This window comes from Somniosus microcephalus, chromosome 3 (genome assembly GCF_052327205.1).
Source record: "Somniosus microcephalus isolate GS21.2 chromosome 3, FLI_Smic_1.0, whole genome shotgun sequence".
In the NCBI taxonomy this organism is placed as follows: Eukaryota; Metazoa; Chordata; class Chondrichthyes; order Squaliformes; family Somniosidae; genus Somniosus; species Somniosus microcephalus.
The window spans coordinates 242,700,018-242,714,528 of NC_140989.1; the positions used below are offsets into that span (position 1 = coordinate 242,700,018).

Sequence of the window (14,511 nt, forward strand, 5' to 3'; positions counted from 1 at the left end):
AACCCGAGCACACATGTAACAATGTGAGGAAATTGCATAGAGGCATTGCTGTGCGTGGTCTCATATTCCTGCCTCTTATAAAACCCCAGCAGCTTTGCTGTTCCTCCAGATCATTTGGTCTGGAGCTAGACCGAAACCGACTAATTCCCGCCCCCCCCTGCACCCACAAAACTTGTGGGGACTGTGGTGTATGTAACCTGTTCCACCTTAAGAGAACTACCTTAAGAGATGTACTACTTTCTCTTGGCTGCTGTATACTGTAATACCGGTGGTGACCACACCGGTATATAAGTGTTGTGTAGGGATTTGCTGGGCAGTTCAGCCCTGACCTCCGAATAGTAAAGACCTGTTAAAGTTATTCTTGTGGTCTGTGTCCAGTGATTTATAGTAATCTTAACTGGGACACACAGACTTAACAGTGGCGACGAGTCCGATCTTACCCTGCGGCAGTTTTACATCCAAGGCAGCTTCGTCCTCAGAACGGGTGTCGAGAAGAGGCATCCGCCCTCATCATCCTGCTGAGCACCATCGCACGGGAGGCATCGAGAACCCGGGTTAAAAAGAAAATTCTGACCACGAAGCCCTCCATCAGCGACAGGCAGTGATCATCCCTTCTACCACGGTGGTGGGTAAGCCAATCAGCGACACGAGCAGAAAGTCGGCCGCGTTGACTGTGGAGTGGGGGAGGGAAAACGGAGGAAAAAGGGCGGAGAACTCGACCACGGCCGGTAAAAAGGGCCGGGCTGCAATCGAGGCCGAGAGGCGCAGCGACTGGGGCAGCTTAAGGCACAAGAGCCGCGGAGAACTCAAACGCAGCCGGTGTAAAGGACCGGGGCTGCAAGCGGGGCTGCGAGGCAAAGCAGCGTCGGGGAATTGAGAACCGCTGGGGAGGCGAGAACGGCAGCAGCACGGCAATCGCCATTGCAGCCAGCGGGGGAAGAAGGCAAACGCGGGAATCCGCCATTGTAGTCGGCGGGGGAAGAAGACGAGCGCGGGAAAGACCGCCAAGCGCGGGAAGCCGCCATTTTAGTAGGCGGGGGAAGAAGACAAGCGCGGGAAGCCACCATTTTGAGAAAAAGAAAAATTAAAAAAACTTGCAAGGATGCCTAAACATGGGAACATTAATACCTTTGATAGCGATATCGAAGATTGGACCACGTATGTAGAACACATGGAAGTTTATTGTAAAGCAAATAAGGTACCAGATGATGAGAAAGCACTAACCTTATTAAGCTCAATGGGTGCGAAGACATACGGGCTATTGAAGCACCTTCTATCACCAAATAAACCGGCGGATCAGACTTTCGTGAATATTGTTACAGTCCTGAAAAATCATTTAAACCCCACGCCGCTGATGATAGCGGAACGATTTAAATTTTACAGAAGAACGCAGCTGAAAGACGAAAGCAACGCTGAATTTTTAATTGAACTGTGTAAGCTATCAAAGCACTGTCAGTTTGGAACAGGACTAGCAGATGCGCTGAGAGATAAATTTGTGTGTGGATTGTTAAAAGAAGGAACACAAAAGCGACTGCTTGAGGAGAATGATCTTACGCTTGATAAAGCTGTCACTATTGCAGCATCGCACAAAGCCGCAGCGAGAGGCACGGCGGAAATGCAGCTACGGTCACCGGAACTCAGCACCAATCAAATGGTCTTGGGTACAGTAAAATGTTATTGTTGTGGAAAGACAACGCACGATCAGAACCAGTGCTGGTTCAAAAATCAGGAATGCAGAAAATGTGGCAGGCTTGGTCACATAGCTAAAGTATGCCGGTCAGGAAAGAAGACCAGCAACAAAAAGTCACCGCAGGAAAAGTACAGAAAGGTACACAAGGTGACAGAGAACAGTTCGAACGAACAGAAGTCAGATTCAGACTCCAGCAGTAATGAACTGGGTAGTCTAAGAGTACACAATGTTGGTAAGGAAGCAGACCTCCAAACAATTTGGGTCACACTTCAGATAGCAGGAGTCCAAGTGAAGATGGAATTGGACACTGGATCGGCATTGACGGTCATGAATAAGCAAGATTACAAAAGGTTATTCCCACATATTCCCCTACGGGATACGGCGATTGTATTGAAAACATACACGGGGCAAAGAGTATACCCCATCGGGAAGATAGAGGTAAAGGTGGTCCACAAGGGCAAAGAAAACCGAGGAATGGACTTATATGTGCTACCTGAGGGAGGTCCACCACTACTGGGACGGGAGTGGATTAGGAAAATAAATATGGACTGGCATTCCTTAAAAGCACTAACGGTAGATTCCGGTAAAAAAAGATGTCAAACCTAAACGATTGTCCAGAATATTGGACGATGCTAAAGAGGTGTTCCAACAGGGACTGGGAACACTGAGAGGAATTACGGCAAACATCAAGGTTGAAGAACATGCAAACCCGAAATTTTTCAAAGCCAGACCGGTACCTTATGCGATACGACCTGCTGTGGAAGCTGAGCTGGAAGGGCTAGAACGTTCAGGAGTACTGTCTAAGGTAGACTGGAGTGAGTGGGCCACGTCCATTGTTCCCGTCATGAAGCGTTCATCGAGCAACAAGCCGGGGGAACCGGGGAAGGTTCGCATCTGTGGAGATTTCAAGATCACTGTTAATCCGGTGCTTCACACAGTGCAGTGTCCGCTTCCGCGGATTGAGGATATCTTCGCTTCGTTGTCTGGCAGGAAACACTTCACCAAGATAGGCCTGGCGCAGGCGTACTTACAGATGGAAGTTGAGGAAGAGTCACGCCAGTATCTCACGATCAACACGCATAGAGGCTTGTACCGGTATAATAGACTGGCTTTTGGAGTGGCATCGGCTCCAGCAATTTGGCAGAGGGCCATGGAGCAGGTATTACAGGGAATTCTAGGCACACAATGTTACCTGGACGATATTTTGATTACAGGAGATGATGACGCGGAACACCTTGCAAATTTGGAACTGGTGCTCACCAGATTGAAAGAATATGGACTTCGAGTTAATCGCCAGAAATGTGAGTTCTTTCAGAAGCGGATCTCGTACTGTGGTCATGTCATTGACCAGGAGGGGCTTCATAAGTCTCCTGACAAGATCGAAGCTGTTGTGAAGGCTCCCGCTCCGGATAATGTATCCCAGTTGAGGTCGTTCCTAGGGTTGATTAACTATTACCATAAGTTTCTGCCAAATTTATCCACGGTGCTGCACCCGCTGAACGCTCTTTTGCAGAAGGGAGTACCATGGAAGTGGAGCGAGGACTGTAAGAGGGCCTTTCGCAAAAGCAAGGCATTGATCACCTCAGAGGAAGTGTTGGCTCACTTCAACCCAACGCTGCCTATTCGTTTGGCTTGTGATGCCTCTCCATATGGTATTGGGGCAGTACTCTCACACAAGTTGCCAAATGGCCTGGAGAGGCCAGTCGCGTTCGCATCCAGATCATTGACCTCCGCTGAGCGCAACTATGCTCAGATAGATAGGGAGGCTCTCAGCCTTGTGTGGGGAGTAAAGAAGTTTAATCATTACCTGCAGGGCCAAAAGTTTACGCTTCTGACAGACCACCAGCCGTTGGTATCCATTTTTAACCCTAAGAAGGGTGTTTCGGTGATGACAGCACAGAGACTCCAGAGATGGTCCCTTTTCCTAGGGGCACATCAATATCAGATTGAATTCAAAGGTACAAAGCAGCATGGTAATGCTGATGGGCTGTCGCGCCTGCCACTACCTACAGAGGAGGAGGCACCGACGGTTGACCCTGTTGAGTTATTTCACTCGACCATCATCGAATGTTTACCAGTCACCAATGCAAGTATTGAAAGAGAAACCAGGAATGACCCGACACTGTCCCGGGTCTACGAAGTGACAGTGAAGGGATGGCCAGCACATGGTGATCCACTGTTACTGGCATTCTCAGCAAGACGAGACCAGCTGTCCGTCTGTCAAGGAACATTGATGTATGGAACAAGGGTGATTATTCCTCCTAAGTTAAGAGAGAGAGTTCTAAAGGAACTGCATGAAGGTCATCTGGGGGGAGTCAAGATGAAAAACCTTGCTAGGGCTTATGTGTGGTGGCCGGGTATCGACCAACAGATAGAGGATCTGACAAAAAGCTGCTCAGGGTGCCAAAAAGTGCAAAATGCACCTCCGATTGCACCGCTGCATCCATGGGAATGGCCTTCAACCCCATGGCAACGTGTACATATTGACTTTGCTGGTCCATTCATGGACTCCATGTTTTTAATTGCGGTGGACGCACATTCTAAATGGCCAGAAGTGATTAAGATGACTACCACCACCTCGGAAAAGATGATCGCGGTGCTAAGAACGATATTTGCAAGAAATGGATTGCCAGAACAAATATGTTCAGACAACGGACCGCAGGTCGTGTCAGAAGAATTCCAGAAATTCATGAAGAAGAATGGGGTGAAACATCATACCTCTGCCCCATATCATCCGGCTACAAACGGGTTGGCCGAGAGATTTGTACAAATGTTCAAAAAAGCAATAAAGGCCATGAGCGAAGATCAGATCCCACTACAACACAAGGTGGACAAATTCCTACTGGCATATCGAAACGCCACTCATGCAGTGACAAACCAAAGTCCTGCCATGATGTTCTATAACAGGAGGTTGCGGTCCAGGTTGGACTTGTTAAAACCAAACGTGCGGAGGGAAGTTGAAAACAAACAGTTCCAGCATATAAATAACAAGACCACTCGGAGTTTCGAAATAGGACAACCAGTGTTAGCCCGGGACTATAAAAACGAGAAATGGCAATCTGGAACAATTCGGGCCAGACAAGGACCCCTGATGTACACGGTAGATATTGGTGAAAATGTAATACGGCGTCATGCTGACCAACTGGTAGAATCGAGAACAAGGGTCGAACCTATGGTTACGGCAGAGACAACCGTGGAAGAAGTTAGTGAACCTGAAGCATCTACCTCAGAAGTGAATGTACCTGATGATGATGTCCAATCCATAAGAGACCAACTAGATGAGTCAACCCAGCAACGAGAATCAGAGACCCCTGAAAGGCGTTATCCAACTCGAATCAGGAGGCCTCCTCAGGGACTGAATCTTTGAACTGTTTTGCATGAAGTTGTATATATATATGTTATTATGTTATGTTAAATGGGGATATAACTGTTAAGCTAAAAAGGGAGGATTGTGGTGTATGTAACCTGTTCCACCTTAAGAGAACTACCTTAAGAGATGTACTACTTTCTCTTGGCTGCTGTATACTGTAATACCGGTGGTGACCACACCGGTATATAAGTGTTGTGTAGGGATTTGCTGGGCAGTTTAGCCCTGACCTCCGAATAGTAAAGACCTGTTAAAGTTATTCTTGTGGTCTGTGTCCAGTGATTTATAATAAGCTTAACTGGGACACACAGACTTAACAGGGACGATGGGCAGGCTCTGCGATGTGTAGGATTCATATCATTTGAACAATAAAAATCCTACAAGATAGGCAATCTGTCGTTCCTTCATTTCAAATCCTCCACACACTGTAGGACAATACCAAAGCTGTGCAGATGGGGTCAGTTTTCACTTGTATCGCCAGACATAAACGGAGCAGTAATGGCCTCAAAATAGCAACGGTAACCATATCGCCCAATTAACACTGACCAAGAGGTGGCCGACATTTTGAAAGGAGTCTTCTGTTGGGCGCCCAGAGTGCCAGCCTGTTTTATCAGGAGTGTTCCTTTGGACCCCACAAAAAGAACCTCGACACCCGCCCCCTGCGAGCGCAACCCGCCCCTCCCCCGCCCCCAACTACATTGCTGGCGGCCGGGTTGGCCCGCTATTGGTAGGCCTCACTTGGGCTTTGGTGTCTCGCAGCTCGGCAGCCTGATGCAAATGAGGCCAGTGCCTCAAAATTGCAACTGCCTCTTGCTGCCAGACGGTCACCCAAAAGTGACAATTGACCCCAATAACTTCAGCTGTCTGGCTTGTAAATGTGCGAGGATTGCCCCATATGGCAACCTTATCTACCCCAGCAATGGGAACCAGGAAGCAGCAGTGAAATGGCCAGAAAGGAGTGATAGAGTGACTCCCTTCTCCATATCTGCTCCTGGGCTTCTTCCTTGTAAAATGGCAGTGAGGTAGGATATGGTCGACTGGTTTATTTGGCTATCCAGTTCTTGGTTACTGGTTTACCTTGGATCCTACATCATAGGAAACTAATAACATGTACACAGCTGAGATGTTGAGAGGAATTTTAACCCCCAAAAATGGGTGAGTTTGGGTCGGGTGGGATTTTAATAATCTCAAACGCGAACCCAACCCGTCTCGAACCTGCCCACATCTGGTTTTATTGGAGGAGGGATGAGGGATGGGCAACCAATCCGCTTCCAGGAGGTGGGTTGGTCATTTAAATATTTTAATGAGGCTGCGTGCCTCACATTTTACCTCCATTTTAAATTTTACACTGGCTAGCCGGGTTTCCTGGGCCTCAGGAACCCCGGTAGCTGAAGGGAGGCGAGGACTGCTGGATCCAGCAGGTGAGTGCCTTTCCAGCACTGCTTGTGGGCCAGGAGGAGCAGGAGTGCTTCCTGCCAGCCGAACAAATTAATCTGCTTCCCCACCCCTGCAATCGAATCCCCACCCCACAACACCCCAGTCCGGCCTCCCACCTCTCCCCGCCCTGCCTCGTACCACCCACCGCCCATGCCCGGCCTCCCATCTCCTCTTTCCCCCCCTCGCCCCCCACCGACTCCAGACTCTGATCTCCCAACACTGCACCGCCTGCCCCCAGCTTTTCCGATCTCTCCCTCCTCCACTCTGCTTTGATCCGAGGCTGCCGCAGGCCTACCCACCTAACTGAGGCCGGGAACGGACACAAGTCGGCGGTAGGTGCTGCCATTAAATTCGGCAGGCCCCGAGGGAAACCCGTTCAAGCAAAACTGCCCCCACCTGCAAATACCGGGGCCGGTGTTTCAGTTCTGACTTATATGCTGGCGGATAAACAGTCGGAAAAGAACTTTTCAACCCAAACTATGTTAAAAACTCTAAGTGAATTGCAAGGACTGCCCTGTCAGAATGCCAAATCAAATACATATGATCTACAGGAGGGGCTTGCAGTTCATTAACTCTGCAAGCCAAAACTAACTCTAATAGTGCAGTTCTTTATGTAAGAAACATAAACTGACCTTGAATGGTGTGTATATTAAATTGTGAAGAAATAATTTAAGGTCCTAAGTGGGAACCAAAGAGAACCTAATGCCACGATTTTTAAAACAAATTACATGATTCTCTAATGATCTAAACACAAATGCCTCATGAACGATCAAAATGGCCAAACATGAACCCAAATAGAGCTGGGTTTTATATCAAAATTCAGCAAATGCTGTATTGATTTCTTTGTGGGTTCAATGACGGGACATTTATGAAAGAGAATGTCGTTTAATCTAAAGTATGTTCAACTCAGTTAAACAGCATTACAGGAGACACCATGCTAGAGATCCCTCTAAAACGAAAGTAAAACTCAACTGCTTGTCCCTGTCACATGCCCTCTGCTGGTCAGGCATAAGTAATCAATCAGGCAACTATGCTGGTAAGGCATCATAATCAAACAGGCAAATACCATCACTATTTGCTGATATCATTACAAATGCTAGAGACACTCCAGAAGTTATGAGGTTATGAGGTTTCAATGAGATTGACTAATTGGCTTAGTAGAGGACCACTGGACATTGTTTTTTCACAAATGGATGTGTTGCACGAACTAATGTGGTAAATAGATATCCAGACACAATACAGTGCTAGTGTTCAACAATGCCCAGCTGAGCATAACTGGATTCCTTAAGCTTAACTTATCTTGTTTTGAATGATACAGGAAACTTAGTACAGGCATTTCTTCTGGGTACATTTCATGAATCAAAGGCAAATTTAACAAGTTGTGATATTGTGAGTAGAAAAGCATCATTTTGTGCATCAATCTAGAGAGCAGTGTTAGTGCAAAAGCAAAATACTGCCGATGCTGGAAATCTGAAACAAAACAATTCTGATGAAAGGTCATCGACCTGAAACTTTAGCTCTGTTTCTCTGTCCACAGATGCTGCCTGACCTGCGGAGTATTTCAAGCAGTGTTAGTAAATGGATTTCACTCAGTATTTAAAGCCATTAGCAAATGTTGGTTCTGACATACTGACCCACCCTATCCTAATGCTCTTATTTTTGCCTGCTTTACTTGCTCTCTATATAGAAACACAGAAAAATAGGAGCAGGAGTCGGCCATTCGGCCCTTCGAGCCTGCTCCGCCATTCAATATGATCATGGCTGGTCCTCACTCTCAATACCATATTCCCGCTCTCTCCCCATACCCCTTGATGCCTTTTGTGTCCAGACATCTATCTATCTCCTTCTTAAATATATTCAGTGACTTGGCCTCTGCAACCTTCTGTGGTAGAGAATTCCACAGGTTCACCACCCTCTAAGTGAAGAAATTTCTCCTCATCTCAGTCCTAAATGTCCTATCCCATATCCTGAGACTGCAACCCCTCGTTCTAGAGCCCCCAGCCAGGGGAAACATCCTCCCTGCTTCCAGTCTGTCTAGCCCTGTCAGAATTTTATACGTTTCAATGAGATCCCCTCTCATTCTTCTAAACTCTAGTAAATACAGGCTTAGTCGACCCAAATGCTCCTCATACGACAGTCCTGCCATCCCAGGAATCAGTCTGGTGAACCTTCGCTGCACTCCCTCTATGGCAAGTATATCCTTTCTTAGGTAAGGTGACCAAAACTGCACACAGTACTCCAGGTGTGGTCTCACCAAGGCCCTGTAAACTGTAGTAAGACATCCTTGCTCCTGCACTCAAATCCTCTTGCAATGAAGGCCAACATACCATTTGCCTTCCTAGCTGCTTGCTGCACCTGCATGTTTGCTTTCAGTGACTGGTGTACAAGGACACCCAGGTCCCTTTGTACATCAGCATTTCCCAATCTATCACCATTTAAATAATACTCTGCCTTTCTGTTTTTCCTACCGAAGTGGATAACTTCACATTTATCCATGTTATACTGCATCTGCCATGTATTTGCCCACTCACTCAACTTGTCTAAATCGCCTTGAAGCCTCTTTGCATCCTCCTCACAACTCACAATCCCACCTAGTTTTGTGTCATCAGCAAAATTAGAAATATTACATTTGGTTCCCTCATCCAAATCATTGATATATATTGTGAATAGCTGGGGCCCAAGCACTGTTCCCTGCGGTACCCACCCCGAAAAAGACCCATTTATTCCTACTATGGCCATCTGTACCTATAGATATATAGTGGCATTTGAATGATGGCAAAAGTGCAACCAGGATGGTTTAAGGACTTAGATACTTGAGCAAGGAGAGGAGGACAATACAACGGAGTTCCTTCTCATTAAAAAAAGGGTTGAGTTAAACTTAAGTGTTTGTAAAGTTATGAAGCCAAGTTTTTGTGCAAAACCAGGAGTCACAATTACAAAATTAGGCAACAACAGCAACATGCATTTATATAGCACCTTTAACATAGAAAAACATTCCGCGGTGAGATTAGAAACTAACCATTAACTTTGTCAAAGGAGGGTCTTCAAGGAGGTGGAGATGTGTGGAGACTTGGGGAGAAATTACAGAGCACGAGTCCTCGGTAGCTGAAGACATAGTAGGGTGAAGAGAGGGGTACACATCAGGCCAAAGTCAGAGGAATGGAGAGGGGTAGGGATGGAGAAGGTTAAGGAGATAGAAAGATGAAGTCATGGAGGGATTAAACACAAAGAAAGAAAGAAAGACTTGCATTTATATAGCGCCTTTCATGACCACCGGACGTCTCAAAGCGCTTTACAGCCAATGAAGTACTTTTGAAGTGGAGTTAATGTTGTAATGTGGGAAACGCGGCAGCCAATTTTGCGCACAGCAAGGTCCCACAAACAGCAATGTGATAATCTGTTTTTTGTGAGAATTTTAAATTTGAGACATTGGGGACCTAGAGCCAATGCAAGGCAGGGAGGATTGGATTGATGTGCGAGCGGGACTTGCTGTGGCTTAGGATATGGGCACCAGACATAGATGAGCTGACCTTTATGGAGGCTGGGAGGCCGGCCAGGAGAACAATGGGGTAATGGAGTTTAAGGATTACAAAGGCATGAATAAGGGTTTTGGCAGCAGGTAGCCTGAGATAGGTAAACAATGTTACAGAGCTGGGAGTAGGCAGTCTTTGTGATGGAAGGGATGGGAGGTTGGAAATTCTGCTCACGGTCAAACAGGAAGTTGAGGTTGCAAACGGCCTGAGACAGCAACCAGGGAGGAGATGGGTTCAGTGGTAAGGGTATGAAGCTTGTGAGTGGGTCCAAAGATGACAGCTTTAGTTCTCCCACTGGGGACCTTTAAAGTTATGCGATAAAATAGAATAAACACCACTCATCAACAAGTGCTGAACCGGTGGGATGTTAAAAAGAAGAAAATTGACTTTTCCATTTAAAAAAAAATTACACGTTTGCTAAAGTTCCCATTTGGACACCTGGCCTCGCTGGATTGGACTGTGAGCTGCTATGGTTGCCTGTAGCCCAGGGGTCCGTCAGCTGTTTCTCTGGCAGTAAGATTAAAAAGATCATTCCCCCTCTTATGGAACATGTCGTTGAACATAATTAAAACCTTATACCTGGGTCGTTGGTGTTTTCAGCACTCTCTTCACTTTCTTGGTCCTCCTCTCCATCTGCATTTTGCTCGGTGTGCAGTAGACTCAGCTTGTGGCACACCTCAAAGGCTTGCCCTATAGTCCGCACAATCCTCATTGCTTGACTCTGGGACAGAGAGCAGGAAAAAGATGACTATTACCTCGGTGTAACTCAATGAGACAGAGCTGGAATTCATTGTCAGAATGAATACTGTGAGAATCTTTACATGATAACGCACGCAGTTAGGCGCCTTTCAGACTGAACCAGTGATTGTGTGAAATTAACAGTTGTTTGATACAAGAAAGAAATATAGAGCAATTGTGTGCACAATATAGACTATTACAATGACAGTAAATCCCTCCCCTTCCTTAACAAGACCACAACACTTCTGATGCAATCGATAAGGTTTGTGGCCCCCTCTCTAATTATAAAGCATCTGTTTACAACATGGTTTTTGTGGTGTTTCCAAAAGGTTGCTTTGTAAAGAGGATGTACTAATTATCCATCAACAGGTTCCATTTCCTTAGCAATTATAATTAACATGGAAAGAAATCCAGGTATGCTACCCGGGGTTCGGATGTGCAGTCTGAATGGCAACTAAACTCTGAATGAGCCCACTCTGCACATCTCCTTTACCAGACGATTGTAAAGACTTGTTTGCCCTGAGGCTCTGTCTATTTAACAGGGAAACTTTGTGGCCATTTAACAGAAGAAAGCTCCACCTTAGCAGCAGGATAATACATTGTGCAGCACATGACGAGACACCCCTGCCCTGACGAGATAATGCCTCATCTGACCCACCACGAGCAATGCCACAGGACACCCACCCATTCGCAGTTCTTGCAAAGTGCGTGTCAAATGTAGTTTACAAAGTGTTCACGGTTCCACTGGACACCTCCCCACCTGACCCCCTTCCTCCTCCCTAGGGATTCTCCTCAGTGTCCTCTCTAAATATTTCCTGCTGGGGGAGGAGCTTCACCCTGGTGTATGACCAAGCAGGCACAGAGTTCTCTCCTGGGCAGGATATTTTGCATTCCAGCCAGACAGTGTAAACAGGGTACTTACTGCCTGGCTGGAGCCCATTCTGCAGTTACCAGTCTCAGATGAGGAGCTGTACATTCAATGCCACATCAAACAATCAAACTACCATTTCGTTTTTGCTAACAAGCTCGCCACTGTTGAAGGCGCAAATCTCTTTCAGCGGCATGTCTAGAGTCTGGGTACCAAGGGGGTGCCACCCAAGAGGTAGCATGGAGTGTATCCTATGCCATTGCTCCTGCCTGCAGGAAATGGACAGTTCCTCATTTCAGTCCTGGTGACTGAACTTTACTGGAACACGTGCAGCGTGTATACGGCAGAGGAATGAGGCTCAAAGTTCTCGGTGATTTTTTTTAATGCTACGACAACCCTTTGTTACAATCGGACATGTAATCACAATGCCAAGCTAAACCTGCCAACAATAAATGGTTACTGTGCTTCGGTGAGTGATTACAAATTTCAAACCAGCCCTGGCCCATGTCAGACACACACCGGCAGTAACGAGGCAAATTAATCTGCAGCCTGATTTCCAGTTGATTAATTTTTCCCCCCTATTTTGCTTCCTTTATTATTACAGCCACGTACTGGGAAACTGTCCAACTCTACCTCTCTCAACGCTTCAGAGAAAGTACGTCCCAAATTAGTTGAGATCCAATTCAGTTGAGGTCCATAAGAGCCTTCATTAACACGTGCTTAATGTAATCATATGCACTCAAAACTAATTCCATCAGATTTAGCAAATAGCAGGCCAAAATTAATAATCACAGAGGGAGCTCTCCGTGCTTCCTGCTGCTCAGAAAATTAAAATTAATTTCAGCTACTGGTTTCCATATGTCACCGTGGCAACGGCGAATGAGCTGATGTGGGTGCTGGCACATCAGGTAGCCCTTTGGCAGAGGGTGAAACAAAATGCTAAAGCGGAGCTCACTGTTGAAAGCTTGGCAAAGCAGCGTCTGGTAGCTCATTGCTGACATTTGATTATAATTAAGGACATGTTTCAGTCACTGCACGTCAAAAATAATTCATTGTGCGAAGGACGTGATACAGTACTATAAGAATGCAAGTCCAATTTACTATGAATATGTCATCATTTTAATGTTTTTAAAATTATGTCCTTTGATTTTACAGGAGCAGCTCTAACCCAGAGCAAAGAGAATTTCTGTTCAAGAATAAATAGTTAGTGTTTGGTTTAATCGATTATTAACGAGTATATTGTTCCCACAACATATATATATACCTCTAAAACCCGGAACTTGTGAACTGTCAAGAATCTTCTTCTTGACAGATCCTCCGCATCCCCGGGAGAAGGGCCTCTGTGGGTGGAAAGTTGCGCTATTTGCCCAACTTCCGCCCGCTGAATGCCTGTCAAATTCTTACGCCTGGTAAAAGCAGGCGTACGGCCTACTTTTACCAGCATAAGAGTTTTAAAAAATAGAAAAATAACATTTTATCACTCATTTATACATTAAAAACCCTGTCCAATAAGGTAAGTTTATTTTTAGCCCCGTTAAAACATATTTAAAAAATTCACAAAAAATTTAATTTTTGTTTAATATTTAATTAAATGGAATTTTAATTAATGTTAAATATGTAAAAAAATGTATTTATTTATTTCACGTGTTTGTGTATTTTTTAAGTGATCCCCATTCATACTTATGGGAGTTCCGTACGTATGATACTCCCATAAGCATGAATGGGGATTTCCTTCTTTTATTGGTTGGGCCGGCCCACGTGATCCCAGGGGAGTTTGTGAACTGCATGTGCCCCTGGGATACGTGGGCCACTGCCCGCGCATACCCGGAGAGGCCCAGGGTCGTAAGCCTCCATACCTCCCGGACTAACAGATAAATGCGTAGATTTTTTTTTTTTTAACAGGTCGGAGGCACCCGCCTGCGGGAAGCCTTCGATCGCAAATTTTGGGCCAGAGAGAGAGATAGTATATATACATATAAATAGATTGTACAGGAAACTCTCGTTTAAACGGCACCTAATTATCCTGAATTCTCAAATAACCGGCAAAATTCAGGAGTAGGTTTTGAGGCTTCCGTATACTGTATAATTGCGGCTGTGGATTCGGGGATCTCGTACCTTTTGCTGTGTAACCATGGCTCCTGCACCTCTGGTTGTGTAACCGGGTCCCCTGTACCTGTGTTACGGGGCTCCAGCACTTCTGGCTGTGTTACGGGGCTCCAACACTTCTGGCTGTGTTACGGGGCTCCAACACTTCTGGCTGTGCTACGGGGCTCCAGCACTTCTGGCTGTGCTACGGGGCTCCAGCACTTCTGGCTGTGCTACGGGGCTCCAACACTTCTGGCTGTGCTACGGGGCTCCAGCACTTCTGGCTGTGCTATGGGGCTCCAGCACTTCTGGCTGTGCTACGGGGCTCCAGCACTTCTGGCTGTGCTATGGGGCTCCAGCACTTCTGGCTGTGCTACGGGGCTCCAGCACTTCTGGCTGTGCTATGGGGCTCCAGCACTTCTGGCTGTGCTACGGGGCTCCAGCACTTCTGGCTGTGCTACGGGGCTCCAGCACTTCTGGCTGTGCTACGGGGCTCTCGTACCTTGGGCCATTGTCACTCCATGTCCCTTCTTCCTTATCTGGAATTTTTAATCAACCGGCACCATCCCGGTCCCGTCGGTGCCGGATACCAAAGTGTATATGTATAGGTAGGTAGAGAGATATGTATAGGTAGATAGAGATATAGATATATAGCATAGATAGTATATAAAAAGATAGTCTATAAAAATATATATATATTGGCCCTGAATTTCCGATCGGAGGCTTCCTGCGGGCGAATGCCTCCAACCAGAAAAAACTGTACAAACTTACCTGCTGATTCCATAGATTCCGA

At 46.3% G+C, this 14,511-nt stretch overlaps 1 protein-coding gene across 3 annotated transcripts in view; it reads right to left on the bottom strand.

Annotated features, from left to right (window-relative positions):
* The window catches only part of nos1apa (nitric oxide synthase 1 (neuronal) adaptor protein a), a 640,829-nt gene that overhangs the window by 220,199 nt on the left and 406,119 nt on the right, over positions 1-14,511 (bottom strand). For all 3 annotated transcript variants that reach the window (XM_085982290.1, XM_085982289.1, XM_085982288.1), the window contains one exon: positions 10,607-10,748. In XM_085982290.1, the coding sequence (XP_085838416.1) occupies positions 10,607-10,748 (142 nt within the window). The remainder of the gene's footprint in view (positions 1-10,606; positions 10,749-14,511) is intronic.